Raw genomic sequence first — 26,670 nt, 5'->3', positions numbered from 1 at the left:
GTTTGGCTAATTCTCTTAACCTTTGACACACATAAACATAATAAATGATGCCATCTTCTGTGCAAAGAAGACTGGAAAAGTTTGTGTAAACAGCTTGATGATGATGCTTGATTTACTAATTGTTGTATTTGTTGCTGAGGAAAAAATGTGGAAATGGCAAGTGGTTCGAGGTTCATAACTCTCCCCCTACTTCACTGGCATCTCTGTGCTTGCGCCTTTCAGAAGCTGCTGAATCTCCACCCATGGCCATGCCTGCCACACTGCCTCCTCCGTCACCCTGTAAAGAGGTTGTTTTCTACGAGCCTAAGGAGTACAGCCCGGGACTGCAGCTCTACTGGGCCTCATGTGCCCGCAGCCTGCCGGACATGGCGGAGGCACTGGCCCACGGAGCCGAAGTCAACTGGGTCAACACGGAGGACGAGAAGAGGACACCGCTCATCATGGCGGTGCAGGGGGTGAGCGTTGCTGTAGATAACTCAGTCAGCAATTTTAGTATTTTTGATCGGTAAAAAAAGACCAAGGAAGGAAATAAACTTTAGAAGTAAAATGTGATAACTCTTACAATTTTAGTCGTAGTTTTAGTACAACTCGCTTCAAAGTAGCATAATTTGTCTTTGTAACTCTGATGGTTTATTTCAGGGCTCGCTGGTCACCTGTGAGTTTCTGCTCCAAAATGCAGCTAATGTGAACCAGCAGGACGCTCAGGGCCGAGGACCTCTACACCACGCCACCATGCTGGGACACACAGGGTTTGTCTGACACAACTCCTTATAATGACTCCTACTTGCTACTTTTCAAATCAAAAGTATGGATTGGAAATGTTGCAGAGTGTGATGCAACAAAGATATTTACTCACCTCCAAATAATGACAAACTTTTCTCTCTGTTTTCAGGCAAGTGTGTTTATTCTTAAAAAGAGGTGCAAATCAAAATGCTGCAGACATCGACGAGAAAACTCCCCTGACGATAGCCGTGGAGGCGGCCAACGCAGACATCGTCACACTGTGAGTCTTATGTTATTGGTGTCATCATAATTATGTATCTGTGTTTGAGAATGGTTCCTAATGGTCATTAAACCTTTTTGAGATAGAAAAATTAGCTGTTGACATTCCCGTGAAATGTATTTATCGGCTGTACCTCTTTACCTGCGACTAACCTGCCACTTCCTGTTTCTTCTCCAGGCTGCGTCTGGCCAAGATGAACGAGGAGATGCGTGAGGCGGAGGGGCCCTACAGTCAGTCAGGTCAATATAGCACCAACAGCCCCACCGAGATGCAGTACAGGAAGTGCATGCAGGAGTTTATTAGCCTGCAGCTGGATGAAACTTAATAAGTGTCCGATCTCATGACGACACAGGAGCATCACTCTGTAAAACCCGGCTCAGACAGGAAATGTGCAGACGGGTTTCAGAGCTGGGCTCAGCTGACGGAGACAATTCAGTGTCAGAAGTTTGATTTCAAATCGGAGGCAACTTTTTTATTAAGACACCTCTATGTGAGGTTGCATTTATTTATTATGTAGTGTGAGCTGAGCCCGCCTCTGCCAGTGGTGCTCCTGTGTCCCGCTGCACGGCGAGGTCACCTTCCAGCTCCGGCCAGGTGCCGGGCCAGCTGCACCTCGGCGTGGTGTCGCATCAGGTGCCAGACTGTATCAGTGTGACGGGGTTAAAGCCATCGACTCTGAACATTACTGCAGAGTTTTGTTCCAAAGTGGAACAGCAACATTTTCAAGTGACTGTTACTCTTAATTAACTGATAGCACAAACTATAAGAAACAGCACTTTTACTCGTTGGTCTGTACTTCCTCCCTCCTGCTGTTTGCCTCTGTTTAAGAGGCGTTCAGTGACGAGAGGGTTTTTCGGGGCTAAATTACTTTTATATCAGTGTCGTGTCTCTGCTGTCTGTCACTGTATCTTAGCAAAAAAAACTAGCTGCCCAGTAACTGCCATCAGTGTCCAGCGACACTCGGACCTCAGAGTGACGGAGGCTTTAACTATCTGGCAATAATTCTGACTTTTGAATGACATTTTTTTAATCATCTGGAGAAGTTTCCTTTTAAATTGACCTGTGATCAGTATTTTATGCACATTCCTTTTAATGGTTATGCAACTACTGTACCTTTTACCCTGCGATTGTATGGTTCCCATTTTGAGTCTTAACCATATTCAAGGCCTGTTTACTTCTTTCAGCTGTGTTACTGTCCGAACATACTGCATCCTGCTGTCGTGACATCAGAAAAAAAAAGTCTATTTTATAAGGATAATCGTAGAAGTCGTGTATACTTACTGTAAATGTTGTAAATGATGTGCATACGTACATTTCTTTATAGTCTGACAGAATAAGCAGAGTTGAGAGTGAGTGCCGTGAGCGGCTCTGTGTTCACATCCTTGCTTTTTTTTTGTTTTCGATCGTGCGGTATTTACTTCCTGTTATGACAATACTGTGTCTTGGATATTAGTCGGTTAAGTGTGCATCGCTCGGAATCATGGGAAATCCAGAATTGTAAGATGAAGGAGGCATTTAAGTGCCCTCATACTGATTGTATCGAATGTTAGTGGGTTTTTACGGATCAGCGTAATCAAGCAACAAGTGCAATAGCATAGACAAATATAACCATGTATAGATCTTTATCACCTGCTAGTCCTAGCTGATATTTAATCGTATGTGAGCTTTACAAAAAAGGTCGAGTAGACGCTGAGAGTTAGAGCTCACAGTAATGAAACGTACCCCTGTATCATCCCGTCTCTCCGCTCCATGCAGCCCCGAAACCCTCCGGTGGCACCAAAGCACTTTGATTAAACGCTCATGTCTACATATTCACATCGATAAAGCAGATCAATACGAGATGTTTCGAACGGTTTGCTAGTGCGGGGATGCGTTCAGAAGTTAGGATAGAGGTAGTGTTATGATTGTGTTCACACGTTAATTAAGCTGTGTGTCTTTTAGTGTAGCTGCTGACGGCTGTGTTAGATTGTAGGGAGAAGGGACTCGTGCGTTTACGTGTGTCCGCCACAAGAGGGAGCGCTACGCTCAGAACTCGTCTTCTTATAAGCTTCTTATATCGAGGGCTACATGTGCAGACTGTTACGAGCCTGAATGCTGCTCTTTTAAAAAGTGGGAAAATCCTGTTTTCATTTCTCCACTTTTTAAAAAACGAGTCAGGAATGTTTGGACCTGAATGACAAAGAATGACACGTTTATCTTATCATATCTTATTTTTCTTTAGTGTGTGCAACGGCTGTTGGTAGGAGATGGTACGAAACGAGCTGGCTGTTGTTGCCTTGAAGGTCACAGCGGACACGCAAGCACTGATCATGAGAGGAGGAGGAGGAGGGTTTGTAGGGGCAGAGTAGAGTCTCTGAATGATTTGTTAGTTGTCGGCGGCCTCTTCATCAGTGCCTCCATCAGTTGTTGAATGGAGGTCCTGATGAGAGACGTTAATCGATGTGAGGCAGAAGTGACCTCATCAATCCTCCATCCATCTTTCTATCAAAGTTGCAGTTTCCTCTATTCAAGTGTTTCTGCCTGAGTGTGTAGAAGAGCGGGGGTTCTCAGCCAGCGAGCATTTAAACATTGATTTATGAAATACAGAGATAATTTTTTATATTTTTTAAAACATAACGACACATTTTTTAATGTTCTCTATTCTTCTCAAATGTGTTTTAAAACCTCAAATTTACGCTCAGATTGTGAACTCCTGCTCCGGCGTGAGAGGCAGCTCTCTCTCTTCTACAGCCCGCTCTCCTTCCCTCCTCCTCTCGCTCTGTAAACTCACCGTCTCTGTTTTGTATTTTGCTTTTTCTTTTTCTCACTCTCCTCCCCAGAGTTTGTGCCTTTCTTCTGTTCTCTTTGTTTTTTCTTTGGGGGTGCTGAGGCCAACACAACTGTATTTTTGTACATAAACTCCTGCACTTTAAACACAATACAGTTGTTAACAAAAAACGGATCTCTGTGGGCTTGTCTTTTATTTCTGAGTCGTTGCTCCTGAATCGCTCTCTGGCTGTTTTTTGCTTCTTCTGTTCTTCCCATCATTTCTGCCTCTGCGTTGTTCTGTTTCACATTTCGAGCCTCGCTGACGCTCTGACAGGTATGGCTGACTTTTTCTTTCTCATTCTTGTTCTGATGAAACTCTCACTGTGCATGAAACCTCTGCTCTATTAGTATTTAATCCTGCTGTAATGTTTCTAGTAATATTTTATTGAACTTAGTTGTGGCAGTTTTCTCAGGTGAGGAAGGAGACGGGAGCAGAACACTAAATCCTTGCGAACAGCTGAAGTGTAATGTTTGTGTTTGGGATCTAAAAGGGGTTATTAGACCAGCAGCTCACCCTTCTCAGCCACCGTTAAAATCCAACATCAGGGTTCCCACGCATCCTGTAAAACCTGGAAAATCTGGAAATTTAGAGACTAGTTTTCCAGTCCTGGAAACACCTAGAAATTGATTAAAATGACCAAATATCCTGGAAATAATTTATGTTGTCCTGGAAAATTTTAATTTAATTTAGCCCCACGCTCAGCACAAGTTTGCCGCCTCAACTCCAGTCAGAGCTCCCAGAGCTGTTACATTCACTATCGAGTCCTGCGAGTGATGTAAGATCGCCGCCTTTAGACGCTTTCTAACCGACTGAAAGAAGATAGAAAAGTGACACTTGAATTTTATAGTCGTTTTTTTTCAATACATTGCTCTGTCCTTTCAGGTGTAACTTGGATAGATGTAGGCTTAATGAACGACTTCGCTCCATCATTGCGCCTCCATGCGCTTTACACAGAAGACAGAACATGACAGGTGTAATAATCCCGCCTTGAGCTGGCAGTGTAAAAGGGGCTTGAGACACTTCATCGTGAACCCTGCATCATCAAAATAAGGAGGAATAAAACTGGGGTTGAATGTGTCAGTACTAGGCCTACCAGTAAATGATATATTGAGAGCAAGTGCTGTCCCGTATTGTCAGGAAAAACTCCTGGAAAATGTCCTGGAAAATAATTTCGTAAAAAGAGTGGGAACCCTGAACATGCAGTTCTGCCTCACTATTTTAAACAGCACTTTTTCTCTTGTTTTAAAGTTCAGACATAGATACTGTAGCGGGACGAGTTAATCGTGCTGTCTGCCGTCCTTCTTTGTGGCTCCTTTTAAAGTGAACTCATATTTACTTATCATGACATACGTTGATTGATGTTTGAAGTGTTCCCACAGACCTGAAAAGGTGAAGCTTTCTGTGATTTAAGATTTAAGAAATAAGAAAAGTCCTAGTAAAGTCAGAGTAAGATAATTGTGTGTAACACAGTGCGTGTATTGTTGTTAAAGTCTCGTGTCTGTTTCTCTTGCAGGAGATGAAACCTACCAGGACATCTTCCAGGACTTCACCCACATGGCCTCCAACGACCCGGACAAGCTGAACCGCTACCAGCAGTACGATCCGCAAAGACCCTGACACGACAGCAGCGCCGTCCACTAGCACTCAGAGACACTTATTAATCTACCCGATGGAGACGAAAGGTTTCGAAGACGTCGGTGCTGCCACAGCTGGATCCATGTCGACTTATTGAACATTGACGAAGCTCCTCTTCATCAAACTTTCTCACCTTAACTCTCAGCTTTGATTTAGTTCCTTGTTTATGGATTTCACTCAAGTGAAGGGGAACTTCTGTGAGCAACAAACCTCACCTGTAAACAAAAACTGTGCTTCCCAGTAGGATGATTAGTGAATGGTACAGTGTTAACGCCCTTCAAAGGGCCTGCAAATTCATAAGAGAACAATCGAACACAGTCTGAATGTAGAGCTGCCTTTAAGGCTGTTAGTTATCTTAACAGCTTCATCAATCTTTAGTCAAACTTCCTGACAATTTTCTTTGTTTTTAATATATTACCAAAAATTGGTGGATGAGTGGATAAAGGTAAGAGCATGACCGACTGTTAAATACTCTATGTTTAAATGCTTTCTCTGTTTTAAAGGATTCAAAGTCCACAGGATCTTTTTTAATCAGACTTTGGTTCTCGCACTCTCAGCAGCGTATACATGGCAATTTAGCTTTTACTTTTATTTGCACAAATGTCTTCGTCTTAAATCACCACTGATGTGTACCAGTTCTGATGGTAAGTCTTTGGCATGTTAAACAGTGTACAGTGATTATAGAAGTAAACATGTTATTGATGTGTCTCTTATGTTCTATATAAACTTCTTTTTTTTTAAGGCTTCTAGTTTTTAAAATGGTTTCAATCTTCCGTGTTGTCACCACGTCAGTGCTCGCATTTCATGTCAGCGTTGTGATTTTGTGGAAGCAAATCGCTTCAGTCATTTTTGGATTTTTGTTCATTTTGAGTCTCAGGCTGTTATAGAGCTACAACTAATGTGGACATGTTGACAGTAAATGTGATTATTTTAATACCAGTAACACTGAATCTTACAGGTTTGTCATTTACTGGCAATTTTATAGGAAGTTTCCTGGAAGGCGATGTGTGATTGTGTCTTATTTGTAGGGATCTTTCTTAAAATCCTGCTCCATTACACTCAAGAAATGTTGGTTTAATGTCGGAAAGTTACCGTAGTAACAGACGGTGTCGTTTCAAACAACATTAACTCTTATTTGGCAGCTACTGACAGAAACTGAAAGGAAGGGCAACAAGCTCTTATCAGGTTAAAATGCAAATAGCTTCTGTTCTGCAGCAGATAACTGAAATGATTTACATGAAAGTGTACCGACTGAATACTTTATGTCTTCTTTGTTTGTCTTTTTAAGGAAACTTTGTATGAAATGATCAGATTATTTTAGACCTGTAAAATTCAGTGTTACGGAGACTCTACAACAACTTCTGCAAGTATGAAAAATGTCCACAGAAATATTTACAGATACAGATGAAATGCTGTTCATGTTCCAAACTTGACTTATCATTTCATGTAGTGAGTTGGTTTTTTTTAAGAGTTGTGGTTTAAAGTTTAAACACCATCAGACAAATTTGATGAAATGTTTCATGAATCCTGTAAATGTCATGCTACATGTGAAATCTAACTCTGTAGGATTTGTGATTTTCGCCATAAAAACCTGTAAAACCTTCTCGTCTCTGTGACCTCGCACAGAGACGAACTGCTCCTCGTATCGTTAGACGTGATCTGCAGCTCAGAGGAAACTTTTGGCCATCACAACGTGGGATACAATTCTTGTACATTTTGTACAGATGCTTTTGATTCTCCAGAGAAAGTGAAGTATGAAGTTAGTGGTACTTGAATCATTTTGAAGCTTTTGTAAATGCTGTTCTTTGTTTTCTTTGGTAATTTTAGCTCATTTTATATCACGCCCGTCTGTACACCAGTATACATGTACTGTATATGCTACCTGTAACATGTAAGAAGTTCAATATATACGGACTGAGATTCATCTCTGAAAGTCGATTCTTTTTTTCTTTGTCTCAAAGTTTAGTGTCAGCCTCGTCGCCTCATTTATCTCAGCACAGAGCTGATGAGACTTCAGCACTAACACGAGGCGACACATTCTTGACATATTCCACTAACAGGTATTTGACATCATTTAGATTTAAATATGATAAGTATTGCATTATTATGCAGTATTGTACTTGCATTTTAGCTTCCTTTAGGACAGATGTTCTCAAACGTTTTGGGGTCAGGGACCCCTTACGGGGAGAACATTTTCCAAGGACCCCCTCATAATCGTTACACAGATTAAGCGTATGCCTACGACCATTTGCACTCTTAGATGTCATTGGAACTATTTGTATTGTAAAACTTATCAACCTAAACACTTCAGACCTGTTTCATAGTGATAAACAGAAAAGCATTTCAATTTGAATCATGTTAATAGTAGAGATAGACCGATATGGTTTTTTTCAGGGCCGATACCGATACCAATTATTAGTAGTCAAGGAGGCCGATAACCGACATTTGGAGCCGATATTCATTTGCAGTAAAAGTGAAAATATTGGCGTCAAAATATTGAATAATACAAACTCCAACACTTAACTTTGTTTAAATGCCTTTAAGCATATGTTTATTAAACAAACAAACAAAAAGCGCAGGGAGTTCCCAGGGTCAGCAGCATCTCTTATAAAGTTAACTGAACATTTAAATAAATAAATAAATAACTTCCTGAAGTTTTATAAAGTAAATAAAACAAAGTTAAAAAAAACTTGCGAAGAAATTAACTTTTTCTCCTCTCCGCCATGTGTGTGAGTGCTCTGCATGCACAGCTTTCACTGCTGATTGGCTGTTACCCGTGCCTTGCTTCTGCGTGTAACCAATCAGTGCTGTGGGTGGGACAATGCTGGAGACAGAGTAGTGACTGCAGACAGAGAGGCGCGGCTGCATCAGAGCCAAAATAACCCAGTTTTAAATTGATCTCTTATCGACCGTCGGATTAAAAAAAAGGCCAATGCCGATATGCGTCAAAATGCTGAATATCGGCGCTGATAATCGGCCCGGCCGATAATCAGTCTATCCCTAGTTAATAGCACTTATACACTTTAAACCAGAGGCTCATTTTATTCAAACTGCTTGTGGACTCGACTTGACAGCATTTATACTTCTCAAGTAATTGATCTTAAAAGCTCTCAGAAAATGAGCAGCAGCATGTCAGCTGCAGGAACGGTTCATTGCGACCTGAGCGAGTCGAGTGATTCATGACAGATTGACGCGATGTGTCACAATCATGTCAGTTTCTTTTGGTCCAAAGCTGACGTGGGCGGGAGTAATGGACACAATATGCTTGTTTCACTGGCGCAAATGGAGCTCATCTGTAGACATGCAGGTTGTAATGATACAGCCCAATTTTATAATTTATTATAAATGTATTAGGATTATTTCACAGACGCCCAGGCTATAGTTCTCGGACCCCACTTTGAGAACCACTGCTGTAGGGGATCGTAAATGATATCCAAGAGAGAATAAAGAAAATAAAAGTGTTAATAAACACTACGAACAAAATAACTCCTTCAAGCATCTGACTCATTAGAACAGCCTTTAAACACTTGGTTAATGACACCATGGTTCTTTTCAATAACAAGGTAAATATTCTATTTCAGATACAAAATAAGAAAGAGTCCAACATTCTTGTTTTCTTTGCACTTGACATTGAAAAAGGACATCCTGATTTTTCAGATGTAGTTTAGTTATTTTCAAACACTGGATTATAGAAGTATTCGAATTAGATTTGCAGAGGAGCCTGTTTAAACTCTTCAGATGTCCTTTACTGCAGCTCTCCCACAGGCAGCTACTGTGTAACTTCTTTTTATACTTAAAAAATACATGCTTGTGTCTGAGTCCATATTTTTAAGCATTTCTTCCATAACCGTTTTTCCTCCTTCATTACACATTTTAAGGGCTGTGAGGGTTTGTGTGGTCTGTCGTCCAGCAGAGGGAGAGCTGCTCTTTCTTTTATGGAGAAAAAATGTGACGGCCTGAAAATGCAGCTTCGACCCTGAAAGACAACCTCACGTAAGCCTTTCCTCAGGATTCAGTTTTTAGCTGTACGAGTTTCATTTTTAAACTTCAAAGGTTCATTCATGTCGAACTTAAACATAAAGCCTTAAATATTTCCTCCTGCTCGTCTTCACACACGTCTGAGGATATACTACCCAGCCCCATTCCACCTCTAATAATGACTGCCTGTTTATTCCTGCTGTTTAAAGGAGAGGCGTGCGGGCCAGCAGTGCCCACCACTTATAGTGACTTATAGACGTCTGTGTGTAGGTGTGTGCGTGTGTTTAGTCTGCCTCAAACTAACATCTCTTTTTCAATGAAAGCACGATCATAATTCAGCGCAGTGGAAGTGATGTGGACGATATCCAGAACTTGATTGATACTCGATGTTTTCAGGCAGATAGCAATTTATCTTCAGTAAAAGCGGCTCCTCTTTGTTCCACTTCTCTGACATATTTAAAACAGATCCACTGTCCCAAAAAAACACATAAAACCACTATTGTCTAGTCTTGCATTTTTAAGAATCATCGCTCTCAGTTCCAACATCCAGCGCCAGTTTATGGATCTGACTTTAATGATCATCTGTGCCAGTCTGCCGGGTCCTGGATCCCTGGGCTCTGCTCTGCGAACCGGCCACCGGGCCTTTTCCAGGAAGTGTGCGGTCTGCTCGCCTGTGGAGAAGTGAAGGAGCCGCCGCTGGAGACGTTTCCCTCCATTAAAGCACCATGTGAGCGAACGCTGAGAGCAGCCAGGCCCCATTAATGCGGCTCAGACTGCCTCACACTGCAGAAAATGTTCATTTAAACAAGTCAGCGAATCCAGCAGGGACTGAAGGCGATTTTTCTTTAAACAGAAACGGATCAGATGAGATCATTTCACTGACTTACTAATGTAAAAACCAACGATAAAGCCTTTTATTTACTGCACTTCAACACACTAACATTATAGTTTCAAAGGTTAATGTTTTATATGTGGAGCAGGTAAAGTAACTATTTATATTTTACTAACTTGCAGACTTGAAGATATTTTTTTAACGCATTTTGATTAGACAATTAATATGATGAATTATTTTTGAAAAGGTGTACACAAAAGCTGTGTGTGTGTGTGAACAGGAAACTCCTCCTCCTCCTGCTGTCTTTTTTTAGGTATAGATTCATGGCCATTGTAGTCTTTACATCGTACACTGAGAGTGGCCTTTTATTGTGGCCAGCCTAAGGCACACCTGTGCAATAACCATGCTGTCTAATCAGCATCTTGATATGCCACACCTGTGAGGTGGATGGATTATCTCTGCAAAGGAGAAGTGCTCACTGACACAGATTTAGACACATTTGTGAACAATGTTTGAGAGAAATAGGCCTTTTGAGTACATAGAAAAAGTCTTTGAGTTCAGCTCATGAAAAATGGGAAGTGTTACGTTTATATATTTGTTCAGGATATCTTGAATAAACACATTCATATATTATGTCAGCATTAGATTTTAGATTTCCAACACCAACTCTAAAAAACAGCATCCTGATCGTTTGGACGTAACATGGAAACTTTAAAACCCTGTTATAGTTACAAGTCTTGTCTTATTTGGAGGTAAAACTTAAAGTCATAATTGTTCCAAAATAAATGAGACGTTTTTTCCCCCAAACGACCTTTTTTTCTTTTCTCAGATGATTAAAAGTGTGAGGAATGAGTCTGAGTTTACCGAGAAAAATGTTGCACAACTCAGGTGTCCACAGTCAATCATCACTGCGTAGTTGTAAAAAGGTTTATATCGAGAGTGGTGAGTTGAAACACCAGCTCAAGCTTCGTCTCTGACTCTGAGAAAAGTTTGTGTTTCTCAGAATCCAGTGTGAAAATTAAAAGCTTTACTTAGGACAGCACGGACTTGGTCTCCACGTCATCCACCATGACTGTTAATATTTACTCCAGTGTTCACACTGAAAAGAAAAGGTTCATGTTTCATATTTTGCAGCAGCCTCGTGCTGGAATCCAAACACTTGAGTCTGTATTCTCTAAATGCTGATGATGAATGGACAGCCTGCATGAACGGACGCAGTGTTAAAGCTCACACAATATCCTCCACCACTCTCCCGCTGACAAGTAGGTGAAAAGGTGGGGACAACGTGTTGTAATGCAGGACCTTCAACGGGCTGCAGATCTACGCTTCATTCTCCATAATGTGTTTTTAGTTTGTCTCCGGTCTCACTTCCCAGAATGGGCCGAATCTGACTTGTCAGCCTTTCCAAATTTCCAGCAGGTCTCCCCAGCTGAGGAGGTCTGGTGTCCAGCTGTTCTGACACTCACAGGGCAGAGAGCTCGTCTCCTGCTGCTGAAGGGAACTCAGTCTGAAGAGCTTTCAGCCTGTGATCCTCTTATCCAAAGACGGTTTGGACAGTGGGAGCCTAAAGGTCGGATAAATGACCTCTGTAACCTGAAATGTGCCGGTTTCATTTCACATGTGGAAGAGTAAAAGTCTCCTGCTCCTGCAGATCGGCAGACAGAACAGTTTCATACAATTAAATTGAGCTGTGGCGTTTAGGCGCAGAGCTCAGCCTTCAGGATGGTAATTCATCAATGAAGTGTTGTGTAAGGATTAGATGCCGTGTCCCAGTCCCGCCCAGCTGCTGCCGACAGATCGACGACAAAGAGCGTTATATAACTCTTCAGACTGTTTTGACATCAGTCGCTCTATCTGGGTTTAGAGGGGCCAAGAGAACATCAACACAGTAAACTTTAGTCAGCAGGTCCGTGCAGGGTTTGGGTAAACAGACGGCACATGAGGCAGAAAGATGGAGAACCTGCCGGGCTTCCTGAAGTCGTTCCATAAATAGGACAGGAACAGCTACTGGTTCTGTGCCACTTACTCATCTCTGTCACGACGACTACAGAGTCCAACGTTCTAATAATAAATAATCTATTTTAATCAAACTTCTCGTAATCCGGTTCCTGAATCACAAACATGTATATATTAAGGGGCAGATCTGATGAGTCGCTGATGAGTTGCTCTTGAAGACGTTTTGCCTCTCATTCGAAAGGCTTCATCAATTCAAGACGCACTGGCGGACGGAGTTAGAGATGTAAGCCTGTTTGGGTCGTTACATACAAACCCCACAGAAACATGGTTGTGCCATTGGCTCACTGGTGTCCCCAATAGTGGCCGATCTGTGCATGGAGAGACGTGAAAACAGGTGGAAGGTTTCACCGTGCAGATCAACACAGTGGACACCAACATCTTGTTCACCTGGGAGTATCTAAGAGGAAACGGCCCGGCCTTCTTAGACTGTGCACGGCACATGAAGATGACAGAAGACTGAAACCCCCACAGACTAATACCAACTGATTGACTCGCATCATCAAGCTAAGGGTTATTAAGACCCGACACCATCAGACACAGAATGTACCTACAAGGACAGAGGGAAAGGAGAAGGCACAGACACACGGCAGGGAGGCTACCCAATCTAGGCCTTCATCAAGACCTCTAAGAAACACAATACCAAAAGGAAGGCAGGGTGAAGGGAACACTGACTAAGAAGAAGTAAGTTAGCACATTGAGTGTGTATAAAGTCAGCAGGGTTTATTATCACTGGAGCTGTTTGTATCCACTCCCCTCCTTGCTGCTTCCTCGTTGGAGGTCTCTATCTTTTCCCCCGTTAGAGATGGAAGGACATTTTTCAGCAGGAGGCCGCTAAGGCCAAAATCCACAGCATCCCGAGTTTGTTCAGAGTGAGCCTCCATCCAGAGCAAACAGAACAGTTTGCACCATCCAGAGCTTCATCATGCACCACCGGCACATCACTCGCTGCTCCTCCAGTCCAGCCAAACACCTCTCCGAGACTCGACCCTGTCCGCAGGCCAAACAATCGCCGACCTGACCAATGAGCTCTCTGGTGGGTCTGCTTGTTTGCTTTGACTGTGCTGCCGATTCCTCCATCCTTTCAGCCACACAGTCACCATCGCTGCATCAGCAGACGGTGACTACATGCTCCGTCTGCTCACACAAACCATCGGCCTTCTCCTCTTCCGTTCGTTCTTCACGTTTGATTTGTCAGTTTGCTGACAGACATCTCCTTTCCACAGCTGGGCCTGCATGACTGGATGCTACCGAGGGATCCTTTCGCCTTGTATGGTGCTTTGCAGTTAAGGTTTTAAGGGAGTTTGGAGCTACAAAAAAAAAGCACAAATCAAAGCGAACAGGTTGGAGTCATGGATTCATAAGCAATGATCGACAAGTGTGCTTGGAAATCATCAGAAACAACTGATCATAGATTCAGATCTTGTCTCATGATCAAAAGTAATACAGTGTTTGTTTTTGTAACAATGCAAACAGGAAGCACTAGCGCATCATGCAACTTTTCAAGGTGCAGATTCTTCCTAAATGTGTAAATAGCAGCTATAAGTAAGACGAGTCTACAGCCATGCTAGCAGCTCTGTGAGGCTGCGGTGCTAATGTCAGAATACTCTCACAACGACAATGCTAACATGCTGAAGCTAAGCAGATATGTTTACCATGTTAAGGATCTATGTTCGGAGTGTCAGAAGGCTAACATTTGCTAATTAGCTATTAAGGGCTGCCTTATATTTTGCAGGTATTTCTTGTACACTTTTTGATCTGAAAATTTAACAAGTTAAGAGATCAACAACATGATGGTCTGGTTTCCTGACAAACTTTGTCAGTTTGCTGACATTAAAAAAGCTGCACAGCTAGCCTGGCTAAAACAAGCCTAAAAAGTTGTGAATACATGCTAAATATCAGAGTAATTTTAAATTGCTTATAACACACAGGACCAAGGGCTGCGCGGTGCTGCAGTGGTTAGCGCTGTTGCCTCACAGCTAGAAGGTTCCGAGTTCGAGTTCCGGTTCGGACGAAGTGGACCTTTCTGTGTGGAGTTTGCATGTTCTCCATGTGCATGCGTGGGTTCCCTCCGGGTACTCCGGCTTCCTCCCACAGTCCAAAGACATACTCGTTAGGTTAATTGTTCCCTTTAAAATTGCCTGTAGGTGTGAATTTTGAGCGTCAAAGGTTGTCTGTCTCTTTGTGTCAGCCCTGTGATTGAATGACAGCTGGGATCGGCTCCAGCCCCCGCGCGACCCTGATCAGGATAAGCGGTAGATAATGGACGGATGGATGGATGGATACGGGACCAAAATGTTAAATGTAGAGGTAAGAACAAAGTAAAGCTCAAAAGAATGATTTGCCATAGAAAAGAGAGCTTTCTTTTGTGAACACTATTTTGCATGTTTGTTTACCAGGTGCAGAAACCGAGGTATGAGGAGGAAGTCCTCTCAATCACAGAAAAATGTGAGTGTATGAAAGTATGAGATGAGGCTGAGAACAAAGACAGATTTTCCACACAGACTGACAAATATGCACCTCATCTCTCCCGTGCTTCACAGGGATGTACGGGAATGAAGACGGCAGCAGAGCTCATCCAACATCAGCTGGACAGGAGCATGGAAACTCCAGAGATGTGGAGCAGAGTGAGGAGGGGGAGAGGCGCACTGTGACTAAACATTCCCTCCTGTGGGGGCTACGTGGTGTTGCAGCATCTACAGGAATGCGATCCTCTAATAGAAAGTTTATCCCTCAGCTGCAGACTCGACGCACTCTATATTTAGGATCTGTTGAATCAGATGTGGAGCTGTGTTGAGGACGTCGAGCTGGACTTCAAACAGCACATGCTTCGCCTCACTGGAGCACATGCTGAGTGATGATGATGATGGATTTGGTTTAAGAGGTCAAAGTCTCAGACCTCAGAGGAGTGCGCTCCTCTGTGTGTGTTCTACATCGCAATTTCAACTGAGATCAAGACACACTGGGGAGACAAAAAGTTGATGACCAAGTATCTGGGAATGCAAAGGGAGGAGTTGATTAGACTGACTGTCTGACCATGATGTGCGTACGTTGGTTTACTGATGAGCAAACCGTCTCCGCTCTACAGCAGAGTCGAGTCTAACTCATCAATAATCACAGAATTGCAGCACATCTCATGCAGAAAACTACTGCCTGTGTTATCATGTTCTGAGCGCTTCCTCGACCACTTTTCCACATGAAGCCTAATTTACCAAATTTGATCTCGCTTGTTGGGGAAACTGGGCGCTCGATGTTACGCTGAAGACCAAAAACCACAAGAAAATAAGATTCTCCTGCAGTTTGGAGTCTTTTCACAAGGCGGGTAGCTGGATTGAAGTTTTTGCTTACACTGGATTTGTTAAGGTTTAATAATCAAACTTATTAATCGCTTAAGTTTATACAGAGCAAAACTAAAAGGACCTGGGAGACTTCAGCAGTTTACTTACAAGTAGGGATGCACGATATTAGATTTTTTGCCGATAACCAATATGCCGATATTTTACAACTAATTTAGCTGATTACCGATATTTTTTTCCCGCACACCTAATGGCAGAGATCATCAACTCTCTTCTGTATTGGAATTAGCATACAGTATAACGGTGATACTCTTATCACATTTGTTACAAAGGTCGAGGTGACCGGTCTTGAGATGGTTAATCAACTTTGTAGTGTTGAAAGACTTTGCCTTGGCTCCTCCTCGCATCACCGAAGCTGAGCAGTCATTGCAAACAGCAGTTTTGCTTCTATTTCAGACACTTTGAAAAACTTCCACACCACGGACATTTTGGCTTCTAACTCCCTCATGCTGCAGGTAGACACACGTGACGTCATTACGCTGCGCCGCGCAGGTTGTCTTCGCGCCGGGGACATTGCGCCGAGGTCGGGCATTTAATCAAGTAAGCAGCAGCCCATTATTTTATCGGTTAATTATATCAGCAGATATCAGCGTGTTGGCCCATATCTGATAGTTCATTTTTAAGCCGATATCGACCGATACCGATAACGTGCCGATAATATCGTGCATCCCTACTTACAAGAGAAACAAGCGTTTGAGCGACCTATTCTACGACAGGAAAAGGCCGTGCTTGCAAAAGACCAAGAGTTAACTATATTTTCCTTGTGATAACTGGTTAATGAATCTGTAGGAGAAATGTCACAATAAAGTTTGAACGAAAAAAAACTGAACAGAAGCTGAATGAAAAACGCTGTTGAATAAAATGTTTTCGTTCATTATGTTTTTCATTGAAAGTTACAGACTTTATTGTGAGCGCTGACAGCTTTTTTCTTGCTCTTATCTGTTGGAGAAAACAGGCTGATTCTTGAGATAATGAGAGAAACATTAGAAATAAAAAGGAGACTTCCTCTTCCTCTACATGGTCGTTTTCAGCTTATGTGAAAACAACATATTAGATATATTAGACAAGCCAGAAGAGCTTCATCGTTACAGGCAAACAGCCACACTGAGTAGTTTTATAATAATGTACAACATATACGATGAATCAGAAACATCTATCTTGTAATTCTATTTGCTAAAATAATCATTTTATTTGGTGCATATTTTTGATTATTTCTTCAGGTTATTTTTGCATACAAAATTAAATATTTTTAACAGACATTACTTGTTTTCCATGCCAACACCCTATATTTTATATTTTGTGATTATCAGCTGGATGTCATGGATCCCTCATCTCTTGTTGTCCACTGCAAGGTGGGGTGGATGAGTTCACGATACAAGCCAGCATCTGTTTGGCATTTCTACAGATTTGTCAGACACACTCTTCCCTGCATGGATCATTTCTTTCACAAAAGATGGAAGCTTCGCTGCTGGCTTGATAAAGCCTTTTGCCCCCTGCTAAGATTTCAAGTCAAACAGAGCCCGAGCAGGAGCTGAAGTAAAAGTTTTTTAAGTAATTCTCAAGTATCCATGACGAAGTTGTGTCCATTAATGGCCACATGATTAACATCGTCATTTTAGAAAAAGAGCGGCAGAAACAAATGTTTGTTTTGAAAGAAAGAGTCCCTGAATTAAGAAAAAAAGACAGATTGTTGGATTACAAACATTTTAGTATCACTTCTAGGCAGATTGGACACCACCCACCCAGAGGTGTTTAGGCTGTATACAGTGGACTCAGCACACTGTACAGAGACAGACTGCAGGGCGAACTGTTGCAGCTGCTGCTGAGTGCTGAAAATGTAAACCAGTCTAAATGTAAGGGATTAGAGAAACCCCCCCAACGCACGCCTGATGAAATACCCACTCAAATAAACACACACTCTCTCTCCAGTCTCCAATATATATCACTTTTAATGTACGGACAGAAAATTATACAGTTTGAGAGTGTAAAATTCCCCGTCTGACAGACGAGGAGCCAGAACAGGAAAGCAACGTGTAAAAGAGGAAGTGAAGCGGGGAGGTGGATGGATAGATGGATGCACTGAGGGGGGGTTGGGGGACGCTGGACCAACATGCTGAGATCTCACTTCTCCTGACACCTGAGGGGAGGAAAAACACACAGGTCAGAGGTCATTTCATTCACCTGAATTATTCAAACCGTCCACATAAAAAAGGCGTTTACATATCGGGAAATATTAGCAAAACTCTCATGATCACGGTGACTGATGAACACGACTCGGTCACTCTACCCACTTGGCAGACGCACTCTCTCCCCCCCAGTCAACCCTCAGCCATGAGGTCAGCCTGACAAAGATCTCTGCAGTGTTTAATCTGTCACACAGCACTCGAACCTCATAAAGACTTGACAGAGTGTGCACAGAGGCCCTAATTTGGTCATTGACACCTCATCGCTCTCGTCACACGCAGCAGCACGGGAGGCAGGCTGCATCCGATCCAACACAAACAACAAACAGCCAGGAATCATTAAGATCCGCGCTTCATTGGTGAGTGCGAGCGAGAGGGTTTACCCACCGAGATGGCAGCTGAGTTTACATTCCTCCGTGTCGGCGACGAGTGAAACTGGGTTATGCTTGGAGACAGCAGAACAGAGCTGCATTGTGTGTTATCGTACGGTGTTTCCTTTGACTGAGGCCTGATAGCTACGTGGGAGTTTGTTAAAGCCAGAGGTGAGTCTGGAGATCAGTGACAGACTTATATGTTACCACACTGAGAGCAGCCACGCTACCACCAATCTGCTGAAATGTTTAATTTGCTAGATGTGGGAAAAATGTTTAACTCTCGAGGCAGCTGAACAAAACAGCTGCCATGTCTCCTGTGAAAGAACAACAAGGATCTCTGTGAGGATACCTTCGCTGTGAGAGAAGCTCTACTCGTCGATGTACTCGAAAGGCTCGGGGGGCTCTGGTTCCTGCTCTTCCTCCTCGATCTTGGGGCCGTGAGCCGACACGGGCTCCACCAGCTCCTCCTCCTCCTCGCTGGTGTCCTTCATGATGATGATCCCGCCTGTATGGAGCTGGTGACAGACAGACAGGGAGGGTGGGGGGGGGGGGCGACATTAGCAATGGCTCGCTGATGTACTGCAGGTATTTATGTTTGAAGTACGCTTGCTTGGAGTCAAAAGAACAGGCTGCATTGTATTTGTTTATATCTCACTCTTCCCTGTCGAGGAGGAACTTGATGCTTATGTAACACTTGAGAAGAAGGTGAACTCAGCAAGTTGCAGAGCGTTACAGTCTGACTGGATGAGCGAGCAGAAAGCAGGAGATGCAGCACATTGAGAAGGCGGGACATTTTTAAGTACTCCAATCCTTCTGGAAACCAGAATAAAACCATGAGGGGCAAAGGTTATTTGTTGGGACCCTCAATTAACCCCTCCCATGTTGCTTGTTGTGTTTTTTGTTTGGCCTCATGGCTTCAATTTATATGTATTGTTTCTTTTATGCATTGTGCAGCACTTTGGTCACCTGTTGCTGTTTTTAAATGTGCTTCATAAATAAAGTGACTTGACTACTAGTTTTTTTACTAATAGACGCAGCACTACCAGACACATTTTTACAACTACTAACATCAGCCTTCCCCATAGTATCATTATTGTTGCTGCTAATGCTAATAGTAGACCTGTTGACTTCAACTGTTACAATTACGATTACCTCAGCCTTTATCATTACTCTGCTTCTCTCACTAATTTAGTTATTTATTTAGCCAATCTTCACCCTAGTGTACCACTATTATTGGCATTGTAACCATAAGTATGTGTCTGTTGTTGTTCATGTAACAAGAACATATGTTGTTGTTGCTCTCTCTGCCTGTCTCTATCCTGCATGTCCTTCTATCCCATGTTCGGCCCATCCAGTCGAGGCAGATGGCTGTTCAACATGAGTCTGGTTCTGCTCGAGGTTTCTGCCTGTTAAAAGGAAGTTTTTCTGCCAATGTGCCGAATATTTCTAAGTGCTACTCGTGGTGGATTCATGTTGGGCCTCTCTTTAAATAATATAACAAAGAGTCGGTCTAGACCTGCTCTTTTTGTGAAGTGTCTTGAGATACCTCTGGTTATGATTTGGCGCTATACAAATAAAATTTGATTGATCGATTGATTGATGATTTTCCAATCCTAGTCAAGAAGCATTACATACAATCCACAACTTATGCATTATTTTAATTTGATATAGTGCTACAACTATAAATCCATAAAGCTGTTGTGCACAAAAAGAAAACTCTCACAATAGAAAAAAGGATTTGGAAATATAAATGAAAAATGGAGTTTAAAGACAGAAAACTTCCTATTAAAGTGAGTCCATCCACAGAATAGTCTTCCCCTCACACGGAGTAGATTTGAGGATAAGTCTATAAAACCTCTTCACTTCCTAAACTCGTCTTTGAATGTAAAAACAAACCCTTACAAGGAGAGCAGCATCACTAAACTAGACACAAGCAGTGACACCATTCTGGCTCTTCATACAGGAAGTCGTTCAATGCAATACTCCAACCCTAACGTGCTATTCAACAAAATCAAACAGTGCTTCCTCTTTTACGGGATTTGGGTGAGTGCTTGTCGGGTGACTGCACGTCGTCCTGCCGTTTACTGCGGAAAACTGTCAACGTTTACAGCAGGACCGAGGCGTTTGGTTTATAGGCCTGAAGAGAGGAGAGGTTCTGGGCTGGGAGACGTTCAGCAGAGGCCAAAGTCAACCAACAGGCTGGATACGGAGACAAATGATTTGTTTCAGAGTAAAACTCCTCTCTGAGAAACTATCATTAAAGTAATATTAGTGGATGTAAGATGCTATTGAGCAAGTAAGCATCATTAAGACACCTGGATACAGTGTCCAGCATTTATATACAAACCAACTCTGGAGTGTATGTCTGGTTTGGTTTGTTTAGACTGCGTCTCTAAAGCTTTGTTCAATAGCAGAAACTTTAGCAACAGCGCTACAATTACACACGAACACACGCAGTCAGAGGTGTAATGTTACCGGTTTGAAGGGCTGGTAGCGGCAGGTCTCGGGCATGTTGAGCACTTTGAGCTGAGCCGGCATCACCCTGGCCGGGTTCTCCAGGAGCTGGAAGTTTGGCTCCGCCTCTTTCTTCTTCTCTTTCTCCTTCTCCTCGTCCTTCTTCTCCTTCTCACCCTCCTGGACTTCCTGTCACCGAGGAAAAGCATTTCGTGCATCAGGACTACTGTGATCAATAATCTTTGTGTACTTTCTGTACTTCTGTACTCTGTACCCATCCGTATCTATGTTTCTGTTAAAGGCTTGACATTAGTGAAGCCTTTAAGAAAGAAGAGATGAGCTAAGACCAAACAAAGTGGTTATAAGCAAATTCAGCTCTTTAAAACGGTCCACAAAATGTCAACTAGTGGATTCTGAACCGTGTGACCCAAGTTGGAGTGGATGCTTCCTTTTCAACTATCTTGACAATCGGAAATTTCCAAGCTCATCTACCAGCACCACAGCTGAGATGCAGGCTGGCAGAGCGGACAAAACATGCTGGAAAAATTCCTACGGAAAGTCATACTGGCACTGGAATAACAGTCGTCCTGTTAATCTTTTTCCCTCCCCAGCAAACAGTGTTAAGACGGACTGAAAGTAATACAAGTCGGTGTGTGAATGGTGACTGTATCACTGGGTGCATGGATCTGCCACAGATACCCCATGAGGTATCCAGAGAGATGATGTGATTTTAAGTTATTCCATTGATTTTTTTTTTAGGAGTGTGTATTTCCACTCACCACTTCCATCTTCTCCTCCTCCTTCTCCTTCTTTTCCTTCTCCTTCTTCTTGGCCTTGGCTGTGATGGAGAGAACAGCAGTGGAGACCTGCCATGCAGAGAGAGAGAGAGAGAGCAGAGATGTTTCCACCATGTAAGAGAACACCTTAGACACTCAGGCCTTCTACAAAAACAGCATTAAGTGAACTAAACTATAAAATAAATTATGCATTTATTACATTCGTGAAAAGCAAGATTGTGAAATTAAGCTTCATTAAGCGAAAATGACAAATACAATGGGCAACAAAACGGTAAGTCTGAGAGGGAGTCCTCACCTTCTCCTTCTCTTTCTCTTTGGGCACCTCCAGAGCTGGTGGGTAGGCGAAGGTGGAGGGCTTACAGTTGGAGCGGTACTGCACCTTAGGCATCTGAACAGGAAGACAGAAGAGAAGATTTAAAGTGGCTTTACATCACCTGGCCGTGATCGACCGGTGTACTTCTGAGGGAACAGACCTCCAACATAGACTGCTATTACTTTGTTTTTAGCCATGCAAAAAGAAAACGGTCTCTATATTCCAATAGCTTAGTGTCAACTGCATTCACATATGTACGCAAGACAAAACAAATGGGGATCCAGGCATGGGAAGACAACTCCATAGCACTAAAGAAGGTCAAAACATCAACAGGGAACCCTTTATATGCTTCCACTTCCTGTAGACACTTTACAACACTTAGCCAAAGAGAAGTGTTACAGGAAGAGCCTCACTTTAAATATTATATTGGCTCAGCTAAGTTAAAAAAACACATTTACATTAACCTGGTTACTCAAAAGAAGAAGCACCTATTCCTTCTTTAAGATGTGAGCTGCAGACATTCTGTAAAAATGAGAAAGTGCTCCGTCACGTTTACTTCGACAGGCATGAAAGAAGATCTCCAGCCGCAGCAGCAGCAGGTGCCTTCTGTTTAGTGTGAGCCTTCATATTTTATGTTCTGAAACTAAGTGACAAAACAGTCTCTATGGTCAGAGAGCAGCACAAAATGTGATGAGAGGGGGACTTCATGTTTGTTTTATCACCTCATAATTCAGATGCAGTGTGGAGGCAGAAAGAAGAAGGGAGTTCTCTTGTATTTTCTTCAAAGCTAGTCTAAAAGTTTGCTGCTAAAAATGAACAACTGGTAAATGAGAAGGATATTCTTTGCCCAATAATGAGGAAAGCTTCCTGCTGTGTAGCTAAACAGGTGCTGATGGGCCCTGAGTGCAGCTGAAAGTCAAGTCAAGTTAAACCCTGCTGTCCCCACCTCTTTCCACACTCCATCCCGGGTGTTTAATTTAGGAGCTTTGCACCACTTTTATTCTGCAGAGCCTTTTAAAACTGGGGACGCACACAACACAGTAGGTGTCTATGATGTCAGGAGCAGCCAATTTGGGTTGCACTAAAGAATCAATGTCAATCTGATGCCTGTTTAAGACCCCGATATGTCACAGTGATCTCTTGGCATCAGTGTGCGAGTGGCAGAGGGTCAAAGTCAGAAAGGGGTTTGTTCGGGACAGGCTGCTCGGGGCCATCTCAAGGGATTTAGTATTGAATGACAATTGATACCAACTTTTTAAAGTATCATTTTATCACAGGTGTTGTAATTTGGTTCCTTATACATAAAGACATATTTCCTCGTGCACAGGTAGTCTAGCCTGTCCAGTACCTTGAGGTCCTTGTTGAGTCCGATTATGGCAGTTGGTGTAAAGGCCAATGACAGGAAGTGAGAGAGGGGGAACCAGAACCAGAACTGGGTGAAGACCAGCAGGCCGACCATGGATGGCATGTGTGTGTGGCCCGTCCTGGACTGCAGAGAGATGGTCACGTTACGTCCACCTGGATAACAGAGGAGGTAGAGAGGGCTTCAGTACTGAGGCACAGATTTACCATTTCAGTGTGTGTGGGCATGTTTTCACCTCTACTCAAACATTCATTCACAGATTGGGAAAGAACGCAGGCCAGCTTGGCACAGGACTTGTAAGATGAGGGAGTGGAAGGTTAATGAGGGCACAGACCAGGATGGTCACCACCCTCCAAAGGTCGCCAACCCCTCTGATCTTTCGAACCCACAGAAAGATTTATACCACAGAGACAAACTGGTGAGAAGGTTAAACCCAGGAATGCATTGTCTACCACATCCTGCATTCACAATTAGAAATTACACGCAATTCATCATCATGAGACACGAGCATAACAGGAGATTAACAATTCCAAGAGGTGTCCCAAAAATAACTGATACCTTTCTCAACCTCATTGAAATAGTTACAAGACATAGAGCGCCTCTTAGAGAGGTGTTGGTTCCATTTGGAGTTAAGGGGTCAATCCTTTCTGTGGCTGCTCAAGGTCAACTAAAAAAGTTGCTGAGCAGGGGTCAAAGTTGCTCTTTGTAGCCGAACCAAAAAGGCCTCTCCCTGGCTTTCTGGGAGAAACAGTGAGGAGTGACGACAGAAGGGAAGACAGAGGGAAGTGGAGGTAGAACAGATAGGAGGCAAAGGGGATTACTCTGACATCTATACAGGAGCTTTTCTTTGAACAAGGGGAGGTTACCAGGGAGTCGTCCTTCAAATTAAACCTGAGACAACACAAGTTGAAGTCATTGTTTTTCACTGACATGATTTAATAACGAGGCCGTCTCTTGACATTTGAACCAGCGTTGAAATCATTCCAGTCCCACAGATTGAACGATGGCCAGAATGAGTCACGAGGTCCGCTTGAGAGTCTCTTAAGAGCTTGACAAAAAGGTTGAGAGCACTTGACTAGCGCGTTTTCCCCCGCCGTGTTTTTGCCACGTTTGGCGGGCCAATTTTCATACCAAGGAGCTGGTGCGGGAGGCACAGGGATAGGGAGTGATTGTTCACTGGTGTCATGTGGCAGTACAAACAATAAACCTGCTTGCTGCATTCTCTTTAAAAAAGATGAAAGGACTGAAGCCATTAGATAGGGCGTGTTATGTTGCATAATGAGAGAGAAACAGCTCATCAGAGCTAATTAATGGATTATATCAATTAGCGAGGGGGGACGTCTGTAAATGGGGCCTGAACACGAAGATGGAGAGAGTGTGAGAGAACAAGCAGCAGAGACTGACATTTCCTGTGTAATGAGCACCAGTGATCATGAAACCGAGCTCTAATCGCTTCCGCACGTCAAATTAAATACAATTACCCGTGCACCTCAAAAAACGGCAAAATCCTCCAGAAAAAGCAGGAAAACATTCGCGCAGTCTGAGCTTAAACACGTCTGACATTCAAACAGGAGAGGCGCGTTTCCTGCCTGAGTGTGTTTAAACTGTAAGCTACCCACCGAACTGTCATAAAAACATGGCTTATGCATGGATTACGGGAGCTGGAGTGGCAGGAGAGTGGAGGGAGAGTGAAAAATGGCACCGGTGTTCAGGGTTTGTCTGGATGGTCTCACGCAGGGTCATCCTGGCATGTTTGCTCCGATTATTACAATTAATGTGCCTGACGTGATAAATGACCCTGAAGATCAAATCATCAAATGATGTCCAGCTGGAACATTCGCCGTTGGTTTTGCATAATCCTCTTCAGAAAAATGATTGGTGCAGACGTATAACCGTCTCAGTGCTGCGCCTGGTGTGTGGATGTTAACGTTTAGCAGAGTTAGCCACCGCTAGCAACTCAGCAGAAGTCGGGGTAATCTATAAAGTGATCAGGACACTTCATGTTTCAACAGTCCGGGATAAAAAGACAATCAAGCACCAACGGTGAAATCTTCAGAAAAATGAAGTTTGATTTCAGTCTGTGCTAGCCGCTGAACTTTCTGAAACAAACAGCTGACACACGGCATAAAACACTTCACACATGAAGGAAAACAATATCCTCTGGTCCCCACCGTGAACGGCACTTTGTAATTTCCAATATTATATTTTCTTATATTATATTATTGTGTGTTTTTATCATATTTGTTGTCTTTTTTACAAACTGCTGACACAAACAGCTGATCCGACACCGTACTGTGTGTGGTACACATACTATTGATAAGTATCCCACACAACCCCACTTCAAACAAACCGAACTGTCCCTTTAAAGACACATTTGCGGCACAATTACTTTGTGCAAGTTGCAGCACCTGATAGTGTATTTAGACAGCAGTGTGTAAACGGGGCTGGTTTCTCTCCGGCTCAGCACACTGGCTTTTATGTGAGCGCGAGAAAAATGGGTTCCTGCTCCTGCCTGCACTGAGGGTTAATGTATACATGTGAATATGCCCTGCCTGTGTGCAAGTGTGTCGTTCTCCACATGATGATGTGCAGCTCTCAAGGACCTCACACACACACACACAAACGCAGGCTGCATGCTTGTGTCCACAAACACCCGCACAGACACACAAACACAGAGACTATGGAACAAACAGCAATCACCAGAGGGAGACCGACGGGCCATATGGTTTGGAGCGGGGCAGAGCTGAGGTAGCAAAGTCGGGCGCTAATGCACCTTAGCGTGATCTGTTCCAGAGACGCAGTGCACGGGTGGTCAACACAAGACGGTTACTCTGTGGTTTTTCTGTGTGCGTCTTAATTTAAGTTCTTTGACGCTCCAGCAAACACAAACCCACGTTACAGTGAGAGCAGGTCACTTGTTTAAGAGTTGGGTTCTTTGTGCTTTCACTACTCAGGTTGAATACGCAGAGGCTGGCAGGATCAGTTAGCCAGTATACAGGTTCATTTGTCATGGGACTAACCTGCATCAAGGATTCCCTGGGCCAGGATGGCACCGAACTTGGCCATAACATCATCATGCTTGTCGTTGATCACCTTGGCGTAAAGCTGCCTGAACTGGTTCACCTAAAACAGTGAGGGAAGAAAATATGTTAATAACACTAATCGCCATGGTGATGGCGTTGTGGGAGTCGGAACACCAACAGCATATCTTAAACTTTGAGTAAACACTGTGCTGGGTGGGTTATCGGCCAATTAGGTCCAATTTTACACACTACAACCAGAGCTGTCTTCAACTGGGAGGCAGATTTTGCACTTGTGTGGTGCTATGAAATAAACACTCACGGATGTAATACCTCCTCACATTCCACTCTGTGAAAAAAACTGCCTCTTGCACAATCCTGCATACCGACGTGAGCTTTACGGACTGGTGCTGAGCAGATGAGGAGTCTGTAAATGTGTCTGGCAAATCTTAACTTTCTATGAGAAAGTATGAGGTGCTACGAGGGTGCTACGAGTGTGTGCACCTTTTGCTTTGGGCCCTCCTCTCTCTGCCTCTTTCT

General features: G+C 43.2%; 2 protein-coding genes across 3 annotated transcripts in view; one reads left to right on the top strand and one right to left on the bottom strand.

Annotated features, from left to right (window-relative positions):
* The window catches only part of acap2b (ArfGAP with coiled-coil, ankyrin repeat and PH domains 2b), a 51,286-nt gene extending 43,906 nt beyond the window's left edge, over nucleotides 1-7,380 (top strand). For both annotated transcript variants that reach the window (XM_069679330.1, XM_069679331.1), the window contains 5 exons: nucleotides 223-455; nucleotides 640-749; nucleotides 893-1,003; nucleotides 1,181-1,242; nucleotides 5,326-7,380. In XM_069679330.1, the coding sequence (XP_069535431.1) occupies nucleotides 223-455; nucleotides 640-749; nucleotides 893-1,003; nucleotides 1,181-1,242; nucleotides 5,326-5,429 (620 nt within the window). In that variant the 3' untranslated portion in view covers nucleotides 5,430-7,380. The remainder of the gene's footprint in view (nucleotides 1-222; nucleotides 456-639; nucleotides 750-892; nucleotides 1,004-1,180; nucleotides 1,243-5,325) is intronic.
* A 10,182-nt stretch (nucleotides 7,381-17,562) lies between these two features.
* psmd1 (proteasome 26S subunit, non-ATPase 1) overlaps nucleotides 17,563-26,670 on the bottom strand; it is a 30,466-nt gene continuing 21,358 nt past the window's right edge. The window contains exons 19-25 of the mRNA XM_069680260.1: nucleotides 26,131-26,233; nucleotides 23,096-23,265; nucleotides 21,730-21,822; nucleotides 21,417-21,503; nucleotides 20,659-20,826; nucleotides 18,533-18,698; nucleotides 17,563-17,763 (exon numbers count right to left, since the gene is read on the bottom strand). Of these exons, the coding sequence (XP_069536361.1) occupies nucleotides 18,552-18,698; nucleotides 20,659-20,826; nucleotides 21,417-21,503; nucleotides 21,730-21,822; nucleotides 23,096-23,265; nucleotides 26,131-26,233 (768 nt within the window). The 3' untranslated portion in view covers nucleotides 17,563-17,763; nucleotides 18,533-18,551. The remainder of the gene's footprint in view (nucleotides 17,764-18,532; nucleotides 18,699-20,658; nucleotides 20,827-21,416; nucleotides 21,504-21,729; nucleotides 21,823-23,095; nucleotides 23,266-26,130; nucleotides 26,234-26,670) is intronic.

This window comes from Semicossyphus pulcher, unplaced genomic scaffold, assembly GCF_022749685.1.
Source record: "Semicossyphus pulcher isolate SPU_LCO1_2020_fin unplaced genomic scaffold, fSemPul1.0.p SCAF_4, whole genome shotgun sequence".
Classification (NCBI taxonomy): domain Eukaryota; kingdom Metazoa; phylum Chordata; class Actinopteri; order Labriformes; family Labridae; genus Semicossyphus; species Semicossyphus pulcher.
This window is presented reverse-complemented; position numbering and strand designations above follow the sequence as displayed.